The 18,439-nt window shown below is 31.3% G+C and overlaps 1 protein-coding gene and 2 long non-coding RNA genes across 3 annotated transcripts; 2 read left to right on the forward strand and 1 right to left on the reverse strand.

The window, feature by feature from the left end:
- Positions 1–5,782: 5,782 nt before the first annotated feature.
- On the reverse strand, positions 5,783–6,309 carry LOC110227193. The gene is made up of 2 exons (XR_002330985.1): positions 6,090–6,309; positions 5,783–5,984 (listed from the first exon to the last, which is right to left on the reverse strand). It is a non-coding gene; the product is annotated as an uncharacterized LOC110227193 (long non-coding RNA).
- Positions 6,310–6,785: 476 nt separating this feature from the next.
- Positions 6,786–9,526, forward strand: LOC9311077 (leucine-rich repeat extensin-like protein 5). Its single transcript, XM_021023701.1, has one exon. It carries the CDS (start codon positions 7,103–7,105, stop codon positions 9,191–9,193), a length of 2,091 nt encoding a protein of 696 aa, XP_020879360.1. The 5' UTR covers positions 6,786–7,102; the 3' UTR covers positions 9,194–9,526.
- Positions 9,527–13,653: 4,127 nt separating this feature from the next.
- Positions 13,654–14,928, forward strand: LOC110227767. Its single transcript, XR_002331450.1, has 2 exons — positions 13,654–13,908; positions 14,201–14,928. It is a non-coding gene; the product is annotated as an uncharacterized LOC110227767 (long non-coding RNA).
- Positions 14,929–18,439: the final 3,511 nt, after the last annotated feature.

An 18,439-nucleotide genomic window follows, 5' to 3' on the forward strand; every position in this document is an offset into this window, starting at 1 on the left:
ATCATCGGCTAGTTACCGCAGCTGAGGCTTACAAAGTGTATAGTGGCTTTTCTTCATTATATGGTGGTGAGGTGGAGATTCTCTATAATGATGTTGCTCCGGTATTCGATGATTAAGCCAATGAGACACAAGTTGAACTGAGTACGACATGTGAGACTTTGTATGTGGGAAGTGTTTTTATGAACAAGAAAGTCATACAACAAACAATGGCTTATCTTGCAATCAAAGAATGATTTTGCTACAAGCAACCTCGGTCATGTCCTACAAGATTGGAGATGGTTTGAGTTGATGATAATTGTCCATGGCATTGACTGCTCAAGTCGTCAAGAATTCGAAATATTTCAAAATCACATCGTATGATACCACCCATACGTGTGACATTGACACTTGGAAGAATTATACTAAACATGCTAGTTATAAGCTTCTCAGAGAGGTAGTGAAGAGCAGATACAGTTCTACGCAAGGGGGTCCGAGAGCTGTCGATTTACCACAGTTGCTTCTAAATGATCTCAATGTTCGGATTTCATATTCTACAGCTTGGAGAGGTAAAGAGGTTGCAGTTGAAAATGTAAGGGAGGTAAGCCATGATTTTTGGAAGAATGTACGTACACTACTAACTATGTACCCATGAAGTATGTAAAGGTGAATGTTTGACGTATACGAAAACAGATGTGCATGTTAGATGTGGAGTCATAACGAGCTAAGACATTATTTTTAGAAGAATGTACGTACATTACTAATTATGTACACGAGGAAGTATATGACAGTGAATATTTAAAGTACACAAATGCAAATTGACATGGTAGATGTAAAGTGAATGGTAATTGAGTGGATTTTCTCTAGTCTTCGATGATTTAGTAAATGCCGAGTTGATGAGACAAAAGTATAAATTAGTACGACAAGACATATATTGTTTGTTCGGAGTGTATTTAGAAACATAAAAAAATTAAATAACAGTGGTTTCATCTCTAGTAGGAACATCGTAGAATAGATCCCTCGCCAATAGTGGTTTATTATATCAACAAATATATCCCATCAAAATTAAGTCACCAACAAAGATGTATGTACATTATTACACCGTAAATTATATATACGTACACAGCAGAAATTTGATGAAGGGTATAATTGTAATTTTACAGTCGTCTTCAACCTGAGTTATCCTCTTCTGCAACCCTAAAATTTGCAGTCGTCATTAGTAGTTATCTCATAATCTTGTTTTCTTTACATTTTGAATGTTTTTTACATAGAAATATTATAAATCGATAGTAGTTTAAGTTCGAAAAGCTAAAGAATTTAAGTATTGTTTAGTTATTTGGTGGTTAAGTCGATTACGTAGGAAGAACATTTGCTTTCTCACTAATTTCTGTCATTTCTTCCAACTTGCTGGAAATTTCTTAATCCATTTAACTCTAATCTCTCTACTTGATAATGAAACAAAATCAATTATTTCACCATGAAATTTCAGATTCATTACAAATTTTCCTTCTATTTTAAATAAAGAACAACCATTCTTTGTTCTCTAGTTATTTCGTTTATTTTCTCTTAATTTCTGGTTCTCTAGCTATTCTATGGAAAGTTTTTTTGACTTTGCCAAACCGTGAGAGAGAAAGTCAATATCACACTAAACGTCAAAATTTCTTTAAGAATAAACCCTCGCAGTGAAAGAAATATGTCGATTTGATCTGCATCGAGATTACCTATACGCTCTACACATGGATAGAGGAGATTGACGCTCATCAAAAAGACTCTAGATTCTATCATCATGACCACCTCAATCTGCTTCTTCTTATTTGCAATGTGCTTCTTTAAAAAGCTTCGACTTTTGGTTTAAAGTATTCCATTTTTTGCAGGTCGATCGCACTTCTCTCAGAGATGTCACCGGAAGCCTAGAGAGCACCTCCTCCGTCATATCCCTTGGAAGATCAGACATCATCTTCCGACCAAATCTGTCCCTTTGAAGATCGGACATCATCTTAGGATCGAATCTGAGTTAGGTTAGGTAACTCCTAACTCCGATTTCTTCCGACCATTATTCTTCACCTTCCTGTCTTTTGTGATAAGTTGACTTTTTAACTTGGGCTTTAAAGTAATGGCCCAAGGCCTATTAATGTCTCCCTACGCATTAAATTCATTCAACGTCACTAAAGAGCATTGATGATTATAAGGGGGTGATTGGTTTGGATTTATAAACTTTAGAAAGAAATAAGTAGAACAAGAATTTTAGGGACTATTATATTTTTTTTTTTTGGGCAAAACTAAATTATCTTAATGTGAATGTAACAACTAACAAGAACAAATAATACAAAATGTGTTGTGAGAACATTTAAGAGATTTCTAAGGTTGTTAAGTAATTAAAGTGTGACTGGTAAAAATCAAATTTTTAAAACCATTTTTTTTTCTAAAAAAGAGTTAAATCTTCTACAATTTCCATCCATCACTTCCTTATTAGTTTGTCAATCAACAATAAAAACAAGGAAATATTAGAAAGTAATCTTTGACCAAAAAGTTATTAAGAAAATAGTCATGGATCTATTTTTTGTTAGAAAGTAATTATGGTCCCACACTTTAGAGGGAGTGAATTGACAAAATTAACCTTTTTGTTTTGGAATTGAATAGAAGGAGAGAAAGATTCGGTGCCGAAGACAGAAAGAAATATAATTTTCGTGAAATTTTAGAAAATAGCATGTAACATTTAAATTTAACATGATATATTAAACCGAATAACCTGTTATTTACAAAAACATAATGTGGTTTTTTAAAAAGGCATGTTTTTGAAACAAATGAAATGAATAGGAGTTAACATATAAAAATAACGTGTTATATTAAAGTAAATAGCATGTTATACTGAAAAAAAAATATGTTTCGTTTAGAAAAACAATGTGTTTTTAACATTAAAATCATGCTTTTGAAAGAAATCATATGTGATCATAATAAATAACGTGTAATACGAAAAAAAAAAATAGCATGTTGAAGAGAGAGATTTTATGCTATCACGTGTAATTCGAGAAAGTAGCATGTTACAAAAGAGAATGACAGACAATTTAAAACAAAAACATGACGACGGAGATTCCCAGAAAGATTGAAATTTGACGAAGTAAAGAGAAATTGAGGAAGAGATAACTCATCAATATGGAAAGCGTTTGGTAGCCTAGATTTATCGAAAGACAGAAAGAATGGTGTCGGAGGAAGGTTGTGGATGCAACAATGGAGGTAGAGAAGGAGAGAGAAATCAAAAAGAAAAAAAAATGAGAAAAACAAAGGTTTTTGGGTAATTTCATCTATCCTTCTGACAAATCACTGTAGCTCATGGATAGTTACTATAAATTCTCTATAAACAACGAGAAAGAGACAAAAAAGAGAGATCGTTTCGACTAGACAATCGCCATTTTCATTAAAAAGATAAAAAAAACTTCCGGTTTCAATTTAAAGTTTAATAGCTTCGAATATAATTTATTGCTTTTGAAATTGAGAAAATTAACTAAAATAAACACTACTAATTCAATGCATTAGATATATTAAAAATCTTTATATTGAATATTCCCTCTGTTTCATATTATATAATGTTTTAGCCATTTTATCTTGTTTGACAATATACGATGTTTTGGACAAAAAATTCAAGTTTCCACGTAAAAATTAAATTCATACAATTTTATGACTATTTATATTATGCAGTAAACGTTTTCATTGGCCAAGCTTTCTTTAAGTAAATATTAAATTATGATTTCATTGTAAAAATAATAGAAAAAAAAATAGTTTCTTAAAATTTGTGCTTTTAACCAAAGCATCATATATTTTGAAACAGAGGGAGTAGTAAAAATGGTTGGCAATTGAATTTAGACTAATTGAGATATATTAATTAGAAAATAAGAATGTTTAGCAATGAATATAGAGTAATTAAAAACAAAATGAGGCTGTGAATATTTTTGGGTAGGATAATTATGGATTTGTTAGATCAGCAACAATGACCAATCTATATATTTTTAATGAATGTTAAATTTTATATAATTCAAAAAACCATGTTTACATCATATGCAACCTGGATATAATTTAAATCTGAAAAGAGAATAGAAAGCGTTTAAAAGTGAAAACAAGACGCTATGTTCTTGTGCTTAACCAAATTTGCAACCCGTCATCTAGGCAGGGCTGTCTCTCTCATGACAACATAGGCATTTGCCATGGGTTCAAAGCCATTTTCAAAAAATTTAGTGCAGAAAAATGGTCTAATTTTTTTTAAACAAATTTTAGTAGGAGAATTTAATTTTTTTTTAGTTTTACCAAGGGCCCTCTCATAGAATGAGACGACAATACATCTAGCATCCTATTGTCGTGTCCTTGATGGAGCACAATCGACGAGCTTAGCAAGATATTCAGGAGGTTTCGGATCTCACCGTGTCGTCTAGAGTTGCGCTCACACCAAAAACATATTGATCAACCTAGAGAAATTGCAAGTTTTTTTAAAAATATATTACTATTACTAGGGGTAATCCGGGCTATGTTCGGTATACATTTAACCATTACACTAATTTAGATTGAAATTATTTTTTAGTTTGTTTAGAATACATTTGATGTAATATTTAATATTTTAATAGAAAAACATGTATGGCACAAATAATTGTTCAGTTTTATCCATCTTTAAAAATTTTCTTTGTGATTTATATTTTTTTCTAATTTTTTAATTATTATTTGGATATATTCATCTATATATACATCTCATACTTTATTTTCAAATCATATTTATTTGTTTTCTTCATTTTAAAATTAAATATTCATTTCAATTTTTTGCAGCTAGCTTGTTTTGTATATCCCTTAAATATGAAGTTTTTGAAATTGAAGTGAGACGTGTAACTCATATTTTAAGAAAAAAGTTTAAATTTGTGTTAATGATACATAACTACCTCTATTGTTTTAGTTTCATTGGTAGTAGGCTAGTGGCATTCGTATAGAAGCTAAATAGCTAATAATATATCTATGAAATAGTGGTAACTAAAATAAGTTTTTAACTGAACTGCAAAGGTAATACCAATGAGAGAAATGAAACGTCAACGATTTAAATGCAAATTAAACAGCATAATCAGTTAGATGCTTCACACCTATACATAGCTAGAAAATTTGAGATTTCTAGATTAGAAATTCAAAATGTAGATGAAAACACCAACCCGATCTGGACATGCTTTCTACACTCCAAGTGAACCTTCAAACTGAGGAGCAAATAATGTCGAGATCAAAAGTGATACAGGCTGAAAATATCGGTGTTAAGTGAGGGCAATGATGCTTACAAAACCTATAGTAGACATTGTAATATTTTACCCACAAACAAATAAAAAAAGGTATAGAACTGAAGAAAAGGAACCAGAATTCATGTTAAACTTCGTTATATATATACTATACAATAGAGGAACGTAGTTATTTTTAATTGGTATTAACTAAGATCAAAATAGTGAGCTGTAAAAATATATTGACTAAGCATCATCAACAATGTTTAAGTTGATGATCGATCTCTTCTAGTATTTGTCGGCCTTAACGAAAATAAAAGATATATGTGTTCTTAGCTTGGAAATGTTTTGGAATCAAATGATGGTGATTCTCGATAATGATCACCAGCCACACTACCATACTTTATTAAAACTAAAACATTAAAGATACTCAATCCAATCACAAATAAAAAATAATCTGATGTAGCGTAGAACTATAGAAATAATTTGTACACAGTAGAGCGTGTTCCTAATTTCTACTAAACAAAAATAACAAAGGTGGCAAAATCAAAAAATAAAACGAACCATCATTGAAATAATACAGATTGGGGGATAAGATATATCAAAGAGAAGCAGGTCTCAGATTTTAGTGAAAGAGAAGACAATCTAATGTTAAAATTTTAAAAATGGTTTGCTGCTTACTTCATTCTAGATTAGGCTACGGAACCTTCGTCATCTTCAAGGCCATTGTTCCCAATGCTGTTGGGGCTTTTTGTGGGGAGTTGTTCTAATCTGGTCAAGGAACAAATCAGAGATGAAGATACGTTAAATAAACACTCGCTTCAAAACATAAGGGCCCGCTCGTTATGTTTTTCGCTTAGCTTGAGATGCACTCACCGGATGGTCTCCGACGTTCACTTTTTCAATATATGGATCAGACGCCAATTTTGAAAAACCCATATAATGAATAGAGAGCGAAGAAGAAGGCTGATATGATATCTTATATACAGTCGTGAAAACTATATTTAGAGGTGAAGTGGTAGTGGTTTTTTGGGTTAAAATGAGATGGGAGAAGCTTGAACCATATGACATGAAACCGAATCCATAAGTTACTTGATGGAGGTTGAACATGAGAAACTGGAAAGCCATAGAAGATGAGAGAAGATTGAACCGAAGAGTTTATGGCTTTTCGGGAGACGATGGGTTCCCTAATATTTGTATGTTCGTATGAGGGAAGACGCGTGTAATGAGTTCGTAGATTAGTTTCTTAATTACCCTAATTGGGTGACGTGGTATCATGAGAGAAGTTAAATAAAATTGATGCGTTGATGTGGCATCCTCTTAGGTGTTTTTGTTTTTGCTGATGTGGAATGGCTTGAGAGGCCTCAATTAGCATCTTTTATTAGTAATAGATAGATTCACTTTTGGCCAGTGACTGACGGGGATGACTTTAGGGAATTGAAAAAGAAGATTTGAAGATTACAATAATGTAATTAGACATATATGGAAATTTAATTAACTCTTCGCCATGTAATAGTAATGTAGTCATTCGTTTCTTTATCAACTTTCTAGTTAAAAAAAAAAATAGTAATGTAGTTAAACACCATTACTATTTTTGTACCATTTCTGAAGGTACATGAACACGTGAAGGTACATGAAATGGGCTAATTTTGTATATTTCAGAAAGTGAAGGTACATGAACACGTGATTTGTGAAAGGACATAAAAGGTGAATCCAATACTTTTCTTTCTACTACTAATATACTTAGTCTCAAGAAGATATGTTTCGTGTATGCTAAAGTTGTCTCCTCTCGTTTATAGAGCTTAAGCTTATCAATATCTATTTTAACCAAACATATGCATACAATTCTACATATTCAACGACCAAATAATTAATGAGAGTTACGAATAATGTTTAATAATCGGCAATCTCGCCGGAGATTCCGGCTCGGAAACTTAGCTAGACTTGTCCAACTACGGCAAAGCGTTAGCCACCAACCGCCACAACAGAGGCCGCCACGAAGGACTCTTCAAGAAACTTTGTCTCAATCGCCACCACAGTCACCGCCATTTCAGCCACCATTTCCATCTCCGATACCTTCTCCATCAACACTTTCACCCTCTTTTTCGGAATCTAGGGAAAATCACGGCTCTCCACCACATGTACTACCGGAACCACCACTGTCGCCGTTATCACCAAAATCAAAGGAAGAGCCTCAATCGCAGCCAATGCCACCACTGACGTCAAAACATGTCAAAACACACCGGAATCTACTTATCCAATCACCTCCTAAGTCGCCGCCAGAATCCACTGAATCTCAGCAGCAATTACTAGCATCGGTGCCTCCTCCACCGCTAACACCAGAAGCAAAAACACCATTGTCCCCCTCGTCAACGCTAAAGTCTACCGAAGAATCTCAGTCCCAACCGTCTCCACCGCTTAAATCTATTGATGAAACTCGGTTCCATCCATCGCCTCCAACATCATCAAAATCTGGTGCCAAAACTCCACCGTCTTCACCGTCAACATTAAACGCTAATGAAGAATTCCAATCCCAAACTTCTCCTCCGCTTTTGCCGTCTAAATCCATTGATGAAACTATTTCTCAATCACAGCCAGTTTCGCCACCACCACCACCAGAAGCCAAAACTCCACCGTCTTCACTGTCAACGATAAACACTAATGAAAATTCCCAATCACGACCGTTTTCACCGCTTCTGCCGTCAAAATTCTTTAATCAGACTCAGTCCCGATCATCGCCACCGTCATTGTCAGAAACAGGTGAAACTCAACCACCACCAGAAGCCAAAATTCTACCGTCTCCGCCTTCAACGCTAACCCCTACTGAAGAATCCCAGTCCCAACCACCTCCACCGCTTCTACCGTCTAAATCCATTAATGAAACTCAGCTCCGATCACCGTCTCTGTCGCAAGCATCGTCATTACCAGATTCTGGTGAATTTCATCCGCCTTTACCGCCACTAGAAGCTAAAGTTCCATCGCCTCCGCCGTCGACGCAAAACGCTACAGAAAAATCCCAGCCCCAACTGCCACCACCGCTTTTGCCATCTAAATCCATAGACGAAACTCGGCTCCGATCACCGCTTCAGTCGCAAGCATCGCCACCGTCGTCAATGCTAAAAGCTATTAAAGAAGTCCAACCCCAAACGTCTCCACCGCCTCTGCCGTCCAAATCTATTGAAGAAACTCAATTCCGATCACTGTCTCCGTCATTATCAGAACCTGGTGGAAAACCTTTGCCATCGCCAGAAGCTAAAATTGCACCGCCTCCGCCGTCAAGGCTGCAAGCAACTGAAGAATGGCAACACCAACCGCCACCACCGCCTTTGCCGTCTAAATCCATTGATGAAACACGGTCCCAATCACCTCCGATTTCGCCATCACCACCATCAAAATCTACTCCAGAACCTAAAACAATACCGTCATCTCCTGAATCTGAAAAACAAGCAAGATCTCAGACACACTCATCACCATCAGCATCGCCATTGTTGTCGCCGAAAGCTAGTGAAAACCACCAATATCAATCACCTATACCACCACCATCTCTGACGGAACAGAGGTCACCATCGCCGATGAAATCACCAATTCCCGCACCGCCGCCAATCAAATCACAAATCATACCGTCACCTAAACCATTGTTACCCCAAATTAAACCTAACAAAATCAAATCTCCTCCTCCAAAACTTATAAACAACGAATCTCACACTTCACCAGATCATAAAAAGGATCAAAACCACAATCCAGAGAAACCTGACGCCAACCTCATGAACAAGAATCCGCCTAAAAATGAAGTTCAGAAAACAGAGATCACCGGAAAAGTTAACATTAAAAACAGGGGAAGGGCAATTTGGTCAGAGAAAAAAACAGAGCCAATGGTTATAATGTTCATTAACAGTAACGTCCAAGGATTCAACACTTCTCTTTCGCTCGATTCATCTTCCATCGATCATGAACCAGGTGTCCACTTAACGATAGACTAGATCCTGACCCGCACGTACGTGCGGGGTTTCATATTTCAAAAACATTTCTTACAAATTTTCATATAATATAGATTATTTTATTGTTTTTATGATGTATATTTTAGTGTATTAGATCTAGATCCACATGTACGTGCAGATATATTTTTTTTAGAAATTGTTATATAGATTTTAAAAATATAAAATATTTTGTTGTGTTAGTGAACTTTGTAATAATATAGATATTATAAAGTTAGAGTAATGAACGAAATTTAGTTGCGTTAGTGCATAGTTATATTTTAAGATTCGGACCTACACGTACGTGTGAAATTGTATTTAATATAAAATTAAGATATTATTTAGTTGCAAAAGTTAAGTGATGTTACGTTTTTATTTTCTAAACTATTCAAAACATTTCTAACAGTTTGATTACATGTGTTAAATATGATACATATTCGGTTTAGTTTGGATTATTTCATGTATATTAGCTAGGCGTAACTATTTTGGAACAGGAAACCTATCCCGTATTGTATATGTCATAAATTTTTCGTCCCATAACCCGTCTCGTATACGTGAAATAAAAATATTATGGTCCCGTATCTGTCATAAATTGTAACTAAAAACGTACGTATAAGGTTATGTGTGTAAACAAATTTATTTTATATAGTGCTCATAACACAAACTCATACCAGTTGAGTATTAAGTTTGATTTTTAATTTATGTTCCCCTGCCATCCCGTCTCGTAATTCTTATTCTCATTTCATTCCATTAAAACCATGTTCCAAATTCTTGTTTGCTTACTAATACCATAAAATACACACTGTGAGTTTTGCGGATTAATATGTATGATGTTAAAGTTACAAATATTTTAACAAATTTATTAATGTTTCTTTTCTTAGCTAAATTTTGCATATTCTTCTTTTCATTGTTTAATCATAATTAGTTCAATATTTGGACTAAAAATAAAAGTTTTAGATACATCTACAAAAGGGATATGCTATTGCTGCATAATTTGTGTTGAATGCAAAATATATAATTAGTTTACATAATTTCAAAAACTGTGTGCAATATATTATGGATTTATTTAAGGAAGATCTGAGTTGAAAAGAAAAAAATAAAACACAAAATATTTCAAAATTAATATGTACATTCTATTGTTTAGATTTTTTCAAAAATTGCTCTAAACGAAAACCATTATGATAATTACTTAAAATTTATTATTATTTGAGTTTATTTCATAGTAAAAATAAATATTTGTTAATATTTAATATGGTTTTTTAGAAATTATGAAATAAAATTTCGTTTTATATTTCAAAATTTGTAATAAAAATATTATAACAAAACTGAATATTAAAATATTTGCATTTAATTTTTTTACCAAATTTTAAATTCAATCTTAAAATCTTCCTTAAATAATATTTGCATCTAGTTATTATTTAAGGAAGATCTGAGTTGAAAAGAAAAAAATAAAACACAAAATATTTCAAAATTAATATGTACATTCTATTGTTTAGATTTTTTCGAAAATTGCTCTAAACGAAAACCATTATGATAATTACTTAAAATTTATTGTTATTTGAGTTTATTTCATAGTAAAAATAAATATTTGTTAATATTTAATATGGTTTTTTAGAAATTATGAAATAAAATTTTGTTTTATATTTCAAAATTTGTAATAAAAATATTATAACAAAACTGAATATTAAAATATTTGCATTTAATTTTTTTACCAAATTTTAAATTCAATCTTAAAATCCTCCATTGATAAATCTTTTTAAATGATAGTTTTTTTTAATTTTGAATTAAAATGATATTATTTTTATTTGTATTTTTGATATAGAATAGTCTATTAGGATTGGTTTAGAAAAAATCTTAGTTGGATATCAAATCTTAGTTTTTCAATTCCTATTGGTTAACAATTTTTAAAAAATTAATTTCAAATTTTCGTTTATAATTAATAAGAGAGAGAAAATTAGTTTATTTTTTTGGAAATTAATAAGTATTTAAAAGAATTAAACTATTTTTTATTTAAATATATTAATTTTGTGATTACTATTGTACCCTTAATGAAGTTATTTAAAAACATTTAAAATCAATGGCATTTTTTGTAATTCTTTACCCTTTATAAGGTTATTTATTATCCAATGCTTCCCAATTAATAATATAGATTATGATCAAAGTTGTGATTTTTCTTCAACGCTATTTTAAATAATTGTAATACAATCGTCTCTTCATATAATTAATTTATACTGTTCCCGGATAAAAATTACTTCACGATATCATCAAGAACTATGTATCGAATTACCAACAAAGAAAATCGAAAAATGATGTATACATCTTTTTTTTCTATTAAGTTCAAAAATTGGCGCTGAAAAAATAAAGAACAAAATGGGCCTTAAAATTTAAATTTACACTGGATTGATTTACGTAATTAAGAAGATAAGATTTGAGCCGGCCCATTGGATCTTGGTTTTATGCTTTATTTTCATGGTAATAAGAGATTAGTTTTTTTGTTTTTCTTTACTTCATGTTAACCTTTCGTTTAAAAACGTTAGATTAATTTCATTCGTATGAATGTCTACAGAATTCTAAGCAGAGTTATAAGAGATATGAATCTTTATACTTCAGTTGGTGAATGTCATATGTCGTAAATCACATTAAAACATTTAAACTGTAATACTCCCTCTGTTCTTATATAAATGATGTTTTAAGCTTTTGTTTTTGTTCTTAAATAGATGATGTTTTCAGTTTTCAATGCAATATTAATTAGTTTTTTATTGGTTTGATGATTTATATTATGTAGATTATTTTTCTATTGGTTGATTAGATAATAAATGATGTTTTTGTTTAGAAATAAACAAAAATTAAATGATTTCTTAATATGTGTGCATTTCCTAAAACATCATCTATAAAAGAACGAAGGAAGTATTATTTACAATTTTTAATGTCATTATAATCTATTTACGAAAATTTCAGTTCAATGATATTAATTATCCATGTCTAAACTTAATTACGTTAATGTATTTTGAGTTTACTTTATGTTATAATGTAATGTTATTTTTTGTTACGGGTCTCAATATATAATGAGACTTATGGGCTATGACAAAACCAAAAAAAATTTAAAACCTCTAAGTAATTTTTTAAAAAAAATATTTTGGGCATTTTTTAAATTTTTTTTTTTTTGAAATTAATATTGGACACTTGGCATTTGCCTACTTTGCCTAAGGGTAGAAACGGGCCCATTCGTGTAATCGTGTAAATGTAATCAGCTGTGTAGATTAGAAAAGGACCTAATTGGCTGGCTAATTGCCTTGTCCTTATTGACACCCATAAGATATAAAGAGCGCGTTTATAACTCATATTGGGCCAGCTCAACATATCATGCTCAAAATTATTATACAGTATGAATTTTATTTGCATTATCAGCCTATAGATACTTTTGGCAGAAACCAAACTATACTAATTATAAACAAACAAAAATTATTCTTCCGTTAATGCACTGGTATATGTATTTTGTTATTTGTGTATATATACAGCTGTTGGTCAAACTGATACAGTAACTATATTAAACGAAAAGTCATATCAGAATACAAATTCCCATGATGTGCAATAACATATAGTTCACTTTTAACAACGGAAAATAGTAGTAGTAACTTTTTTTTGGGTCAAACATAAACATAGTCACATTTAAATTGACATAAGACAACCAAAAACTAAACCTACAACATTCAAAATTTTCATCCTAGATAACAGAGGCTATATAGAAAAATTGCAAAACTAATGACATAGACGATACATATACTAAAACAGAAAAAGGTATTCAAAATTAGAAGTGTATTAAAAACAAAAAAATTAGAAGTATTATTAGAAAAAAAAAAAGAGAGAGAGAGAGAGAGAGAGCTGGATAGCATTAGCTGAAGAGTATAGAGACAAACATGCCTCAAAACTTGACAGCAAGCTTTAATTTTGTTGTATTTATTACTTCCCTAATTACAATGTCACAGAAACGTAGTCGACGCCAGACTATCTGCATGCACATATACATATGTATTTATTAATTTTTAAATAGTAATAATTAATGATTTTTAAAAAATATTAATGATTTCTTCATATAAATATTGTGAAATATTAAGAAAAAACTATAGATATTGGGAATATCTATGGTTTAGACAGTGGCGTGAAGTTCAAGTGAAAAATACCCCATGCCATAAAGAAACAAGAGTAATGTCTTCCCGTTGAACAGCTTTTCCACTAATACTTCCAATTAGCTTAGAGCAGGTTTATCGGTGATATCTTAAAGATATCTTAGGGGAAAAAATTATTAAATTTAATGAATTGATCAAACAAATGCTAAGATGTATATCTTATTTAAGATGTTTTTGATGAGTTTAGATATGAGCACGTGTCCTGCTCTGATTAGTTTGAAGAAAGAACAAAACCAAAAAAAAAAACTCTTCGTTTTTTTATTTCTCTCTCGACTTCTCTCTCTTTTCCTCGAAACCAAAACGGCGATATCCTATGAGGCTGTTGATCTGACGAATTGAGAGGAGAAATGAGATGGAATTGCGTGTTTCATCTCACGTAATCAGAGCTTTTCGGTGGCATCTCTCTATCCCTGCAATTCTCGAAGCTTCCGCCGGAGAAATCGAGCCGACTCGTCTTCATCCGTCGAACTGAGAGGAGAAATGAGTGGGGATTGCGTTTTTGATCCGTCGGTATCATGATCTACATGAGAAAGGGTACAAATCTCTCTAATTTCTCTCTGATTTCATTAGTACATCGTAAATTAGGGTTTTCACAATTGGGAGAGAAATTGGTAGCAAAATTAGTATTCTATGATGTTAGGGTTCTTTAACTGATTGTGATTTGCTTTTCTGTCCAGCCACCTGGAAAAAGAAATGCCTTTGTGCTTCATAAATTTAAGAAATTGGTTAGAAAAGGTTCATATAAAAACATATTTTAATACTATGACCATATATCGTTTTAGTTGTAATATTATGTCATTGCCTAATTGAAATTTTTACTTTGAAGGATAATTTCAACTCACTGGTCAACGTAGCAACAGAAGTTGAAGTGGAAACCATATCGTCAGTTATGAACGAGGGTCTCTAAGATTTTGCTTTCTTCTCTCCTTTGATACATGTAAGTACTTTGCATTGTTTGGTATATTCTCTTGCATCGTTTATTTCTGTGCGGGTATAAGCTTTGTTTAGTGCAGCATACCTCAATTATGGCTATATCATTGAACTTCTGATTTTACATGATTTAGATTTGTGTTTTTCCAAGTGTTTATTTGGTGATCTCTGCTCAAGTAGAATACCTAATCTATCGCACAAATAACATGAGCCAATGCTAATAGTCTTTTTTTCATAAGTTAAGTCTCAGTTTTCTAGCGAATGAATCAATGTTTGAATGAACTTGTGTTTGTTTAATTTTAGCAAAACAGAATCAGTTGATTGGTTTGGTCTGTTTGAATGAGTTTTGCTTGAAATAGATAAATGTCTCTGTTTTTGATAAGTGTTCTCTGTTTTCATTGCTTTGATCCTTTCTACTCTTTTTGATGAGGTTTATTGGAGAATTTGCCATGAACAAAGTGATGAGCACTGCAGCCAGAGTTGAAGTGCAGGAGAAACAAGTGGAGTTGCAGAGAAATGTGATAACATGAAGCTTTTGGAAGAGAAATGTGTGTAACTTGTATTGTAAGTTAGTGTTTTGCAACAATTTGAATTTTTTATCCTTAAGAACTCTTTGCTTCTTAACCAATGGAGTAAAAATTTGTTAAAATATTGTATAACTTTTCTTAACTTACAAATAGTGAAATTTTTATTTAAAATAAGGTTAAGATCCAAGTTTAAGATCCTAACTGATAATCCTGCTCTTAGACCTCATGATTCTACAAATTTTCTTATATTTGTGCGCATATAATTATATGACCGATATATATAGTTATTAAACTATCAAAACATACATATTCAATTCCATTAAAAGATAATGTGTCAGATATGGCCTTTACATTCTTCTCCTCTTACCCAGAATCAAAATATTATGAGGTTACACAAAAACATATAAAACAAATCTACTATATAATAATAACAATATATATATATATATATAAGAAAATAAACTAGAATATATTTTATTAATAATTAATATATTTTTTAATTAAAAAAATTATACTGTATTTTTATTTCTCAGTTACGTATATACTGTCCAATTGAAATTATGGGTATTTGTTAGGCAAAAAAATTGAATTTAACAATAAATTCATATATATATATATATATATTAATTGAAACGTGCATGAACTGATAAAGGGAACTTGGCAGTGTACCTAAAAAAGTAAAACAAAAATAAATATGTTTCTACAACTGGTCATCCTCAATGTACCCCAACTACTACTCTGACGATTTCCTCTTGCCTTCTTTATTTCTCAATTTCATAAATATATACTACGTCTATATATACTTCGTATAAATGATAGATTAATTTGGACCAATTATATTCTAGTTTTCTGGATAATCTGAATTGGTATAACGAAGAATTAATGGTTTAGGTTATTGGGTATGATCGAGATCTTTATATATATATATATATATATGATTATCAAATAGTCACACCAAGTTTTAAGATGTTAGGTTTTCTACGGATCGAATGCTCATATCCATTATGCATGGTTCTATAATATAACTTCATTACTTTATACCACTATTGTATTTTATGAAAACGGTGATCTATCTTCTTAAAAATTTATTTTTTGAAAATATGTCCAATTAGTAAAGAAGGAATTAGATAATTAACGAAAAAAAGTTACTAATAACATAGCTAGGCGTGGTTGCCAGCTTCTGAAAATAAGGAAATTAAAATTCTTTTGAAGAATATGTAAAGTTTCAATTTAAAACATGTCGGCTGAGTATTAAGTACGTCGATATAAAATACATTTTTTTTAAGAAGACAAGGGCTAGGGTTTTGGAATGACGACTTGTTTCAGTCTTCTTAAAAGCCCATCTCCTCCTCTTATCCTCATCATTCCCTCATCATAACACCATCATCATCATCATCTTTCTCTGTCTAATGTCTTCTATCACTTTCTCTTTCTACATATAAATAACTCCTCTAAGATTGATCAGCTGCGACTGATTATCGTGAAGAGGCCATTTCCGTTGTGGGGAATGTTGTTTGGATCGAGGATATCATAAAGGCATACACATGCATTTATATGTTATGATGCATTATATGATTGTGTAATGTACTTATGTACATATATATAGATGGTAATGGTATCGTCGGACCAGGCTTCATCCCCCTCAACATGTTAAGTGCCTTCAATCACTCTGGGGAAACGACAAAACCTTAATTAGATTGTTTTCTTTTGGTTTGACAATATGTATGTATAATTACTATTGTCGTCTCTATCTCTTTCTCTTAATTTTTAGTTGTTACTATGCTCATTGATCCAATAGTTCTAAATTTTCCTCCTTTAAATTGTGTTTACTGCTCCATAATAAAATTTGTATTCTATACAAGTGCAGAAAAAAGTACAAATTGTAATTGTTTTTAATTTGCTAACGTGAGATTATAATAGCATATCTATAAAGATATTTTAAAGAGTTAAAAGTCGCTATATATGATTACCGAATATTTTGTTGTGAATAGAATTTTCGTCCTATTATTAAGTGAAAAATTCGTATTTAGTTGATTAAGTCAGAAAGCAATCGATCGGTTACATATTAGTTATATGCGTGTTTAGAGACAGTAACATGTAAGTATAGTTTTTTTTTTTGTTTGATTAAAACACTAACATGTTTTGACAAAAACAAAAACACTAACATGTCGTTATTAGTCAAACATTTTGGCGAGTTTTTTCTTACAGAATTACATATTTACATAACTAAAGTAGCTATAGTTTTCATTATATTGCAAGAAATGTAATCTTTGCTGATTGCAACTGATTTTGATTTTTCGTCACTAACCAACAGGAATGGATCTAGGTTTATGGGAAATCTTTAAATTTTAGTTTGTATACATATTGAAATAAAATGATTCAGCACTATTGGTTGAGTGTTTTCATCCTCCACCTCTACCCAAAATCATTTAATATATATATATTTTTGTAATTTATTTTTTAATTTTGTAATTCATTTAATATATATATATATATATATATTTTACGTGAAAATAAATTACAAAATTATATATCTATTATGCAAAATTATTAAGTTTATTGTTTAATAAAATTACAAGATTCCCAAAAATGCAAAAGGTATTTGATCAATATATACTTCCTAAAATAAAATCATGTTGCAAACCATAATATATATAAAAAATGATCTCTAAGTTATGTTTCTTTCGTTTCATAATATAAATTGTTTTAGTTGAAAATATACATATTAAGAATATCTATTTTAAAAACTTCAACTAGTCATAAAGAGACTGCATAATATAATTAATTATAAAATATTAAAATATATATAATTTGAATAGAAAATTAAAAACAATTTATATTATAAAACAAAAAAGTTTATATAAAACAATTTATATTATGAAACGGAGAAAATAATTGTCTCCTTTCTCTTTTTTATATCTGGAAATAAGTTTGGATGTGAATTATTCAGTACAGTTAACCTGATAATTTAATGAGATTGACTAAAACTAGCTAAATAGGGTTCACGGGAATTTGAAGGGAAAAACGGTCTATTTCCCCCTGAGAAGTATCGTATCACGCCAGATAGAGCCCATTCTTTGATCTCGGTCTATATGTCCATGAAACAGAAGTTAAACACTTATTTTCCCCCGAAATGGAAGTTCAATATCTTAATCTCCCCGATTCGTGGTTACGTCGGTTTGATGTGTAAACCCGAGACGAAACCATGTATGGGTCGTAACCAAACCAAAAAACAGACCGGTTTCCTTATTATAACCCGACGTCCCTACCCATTGTCGTAACCAAACTCAAAATCCCCAATTCCCAAATTCAAAATCCCCAAATTCAAAAACTGATTAACTGAACATTATATTACCAAATTAAAATCTAAAGCTTTGATTTTGTGATTCTGGATTTTGATCACATTCGATTGCTTCATTTTTGTTTTGAGAAAGTCAGAGTATCAAAGAAAATTGGAGAAGATTTTTTGTGTTATTTACCAACAATGGGAACACGATACATTGTGAACAAAAAAAAAGGAACACGATACATATATAGCAGAACCAATGACTATCCAATTCCACAGCGGAGAATTCCGCGGCGGACCACCACCACCTACGTTCGTCGTC

This window comes from Arabidopsis lyrata (genome assembly GCF_000004255.2).
Source record: "Arabidopsis lyrata subsp. lyrata unplaced genomic scaffold ARALYscaffold_6, whole genome shotgun sequence".
NCBI lineage: Eukaryota > Viridiplantae > Streptophyta > Magnoliopsida > Brassicales > Brassicaceae > Arabidopsis > Arabidopsis lyrata.

Bases quoted from the DNA above. Each gene is read 5' to 3' on its own strand.
- LOC9311077 (XM_021023701.1), top strand. From the start codon at position 7,103: ATGTTTAATAATCGGCAATCTCGCCGGAGATTCCGGCTCGGAAACTTA.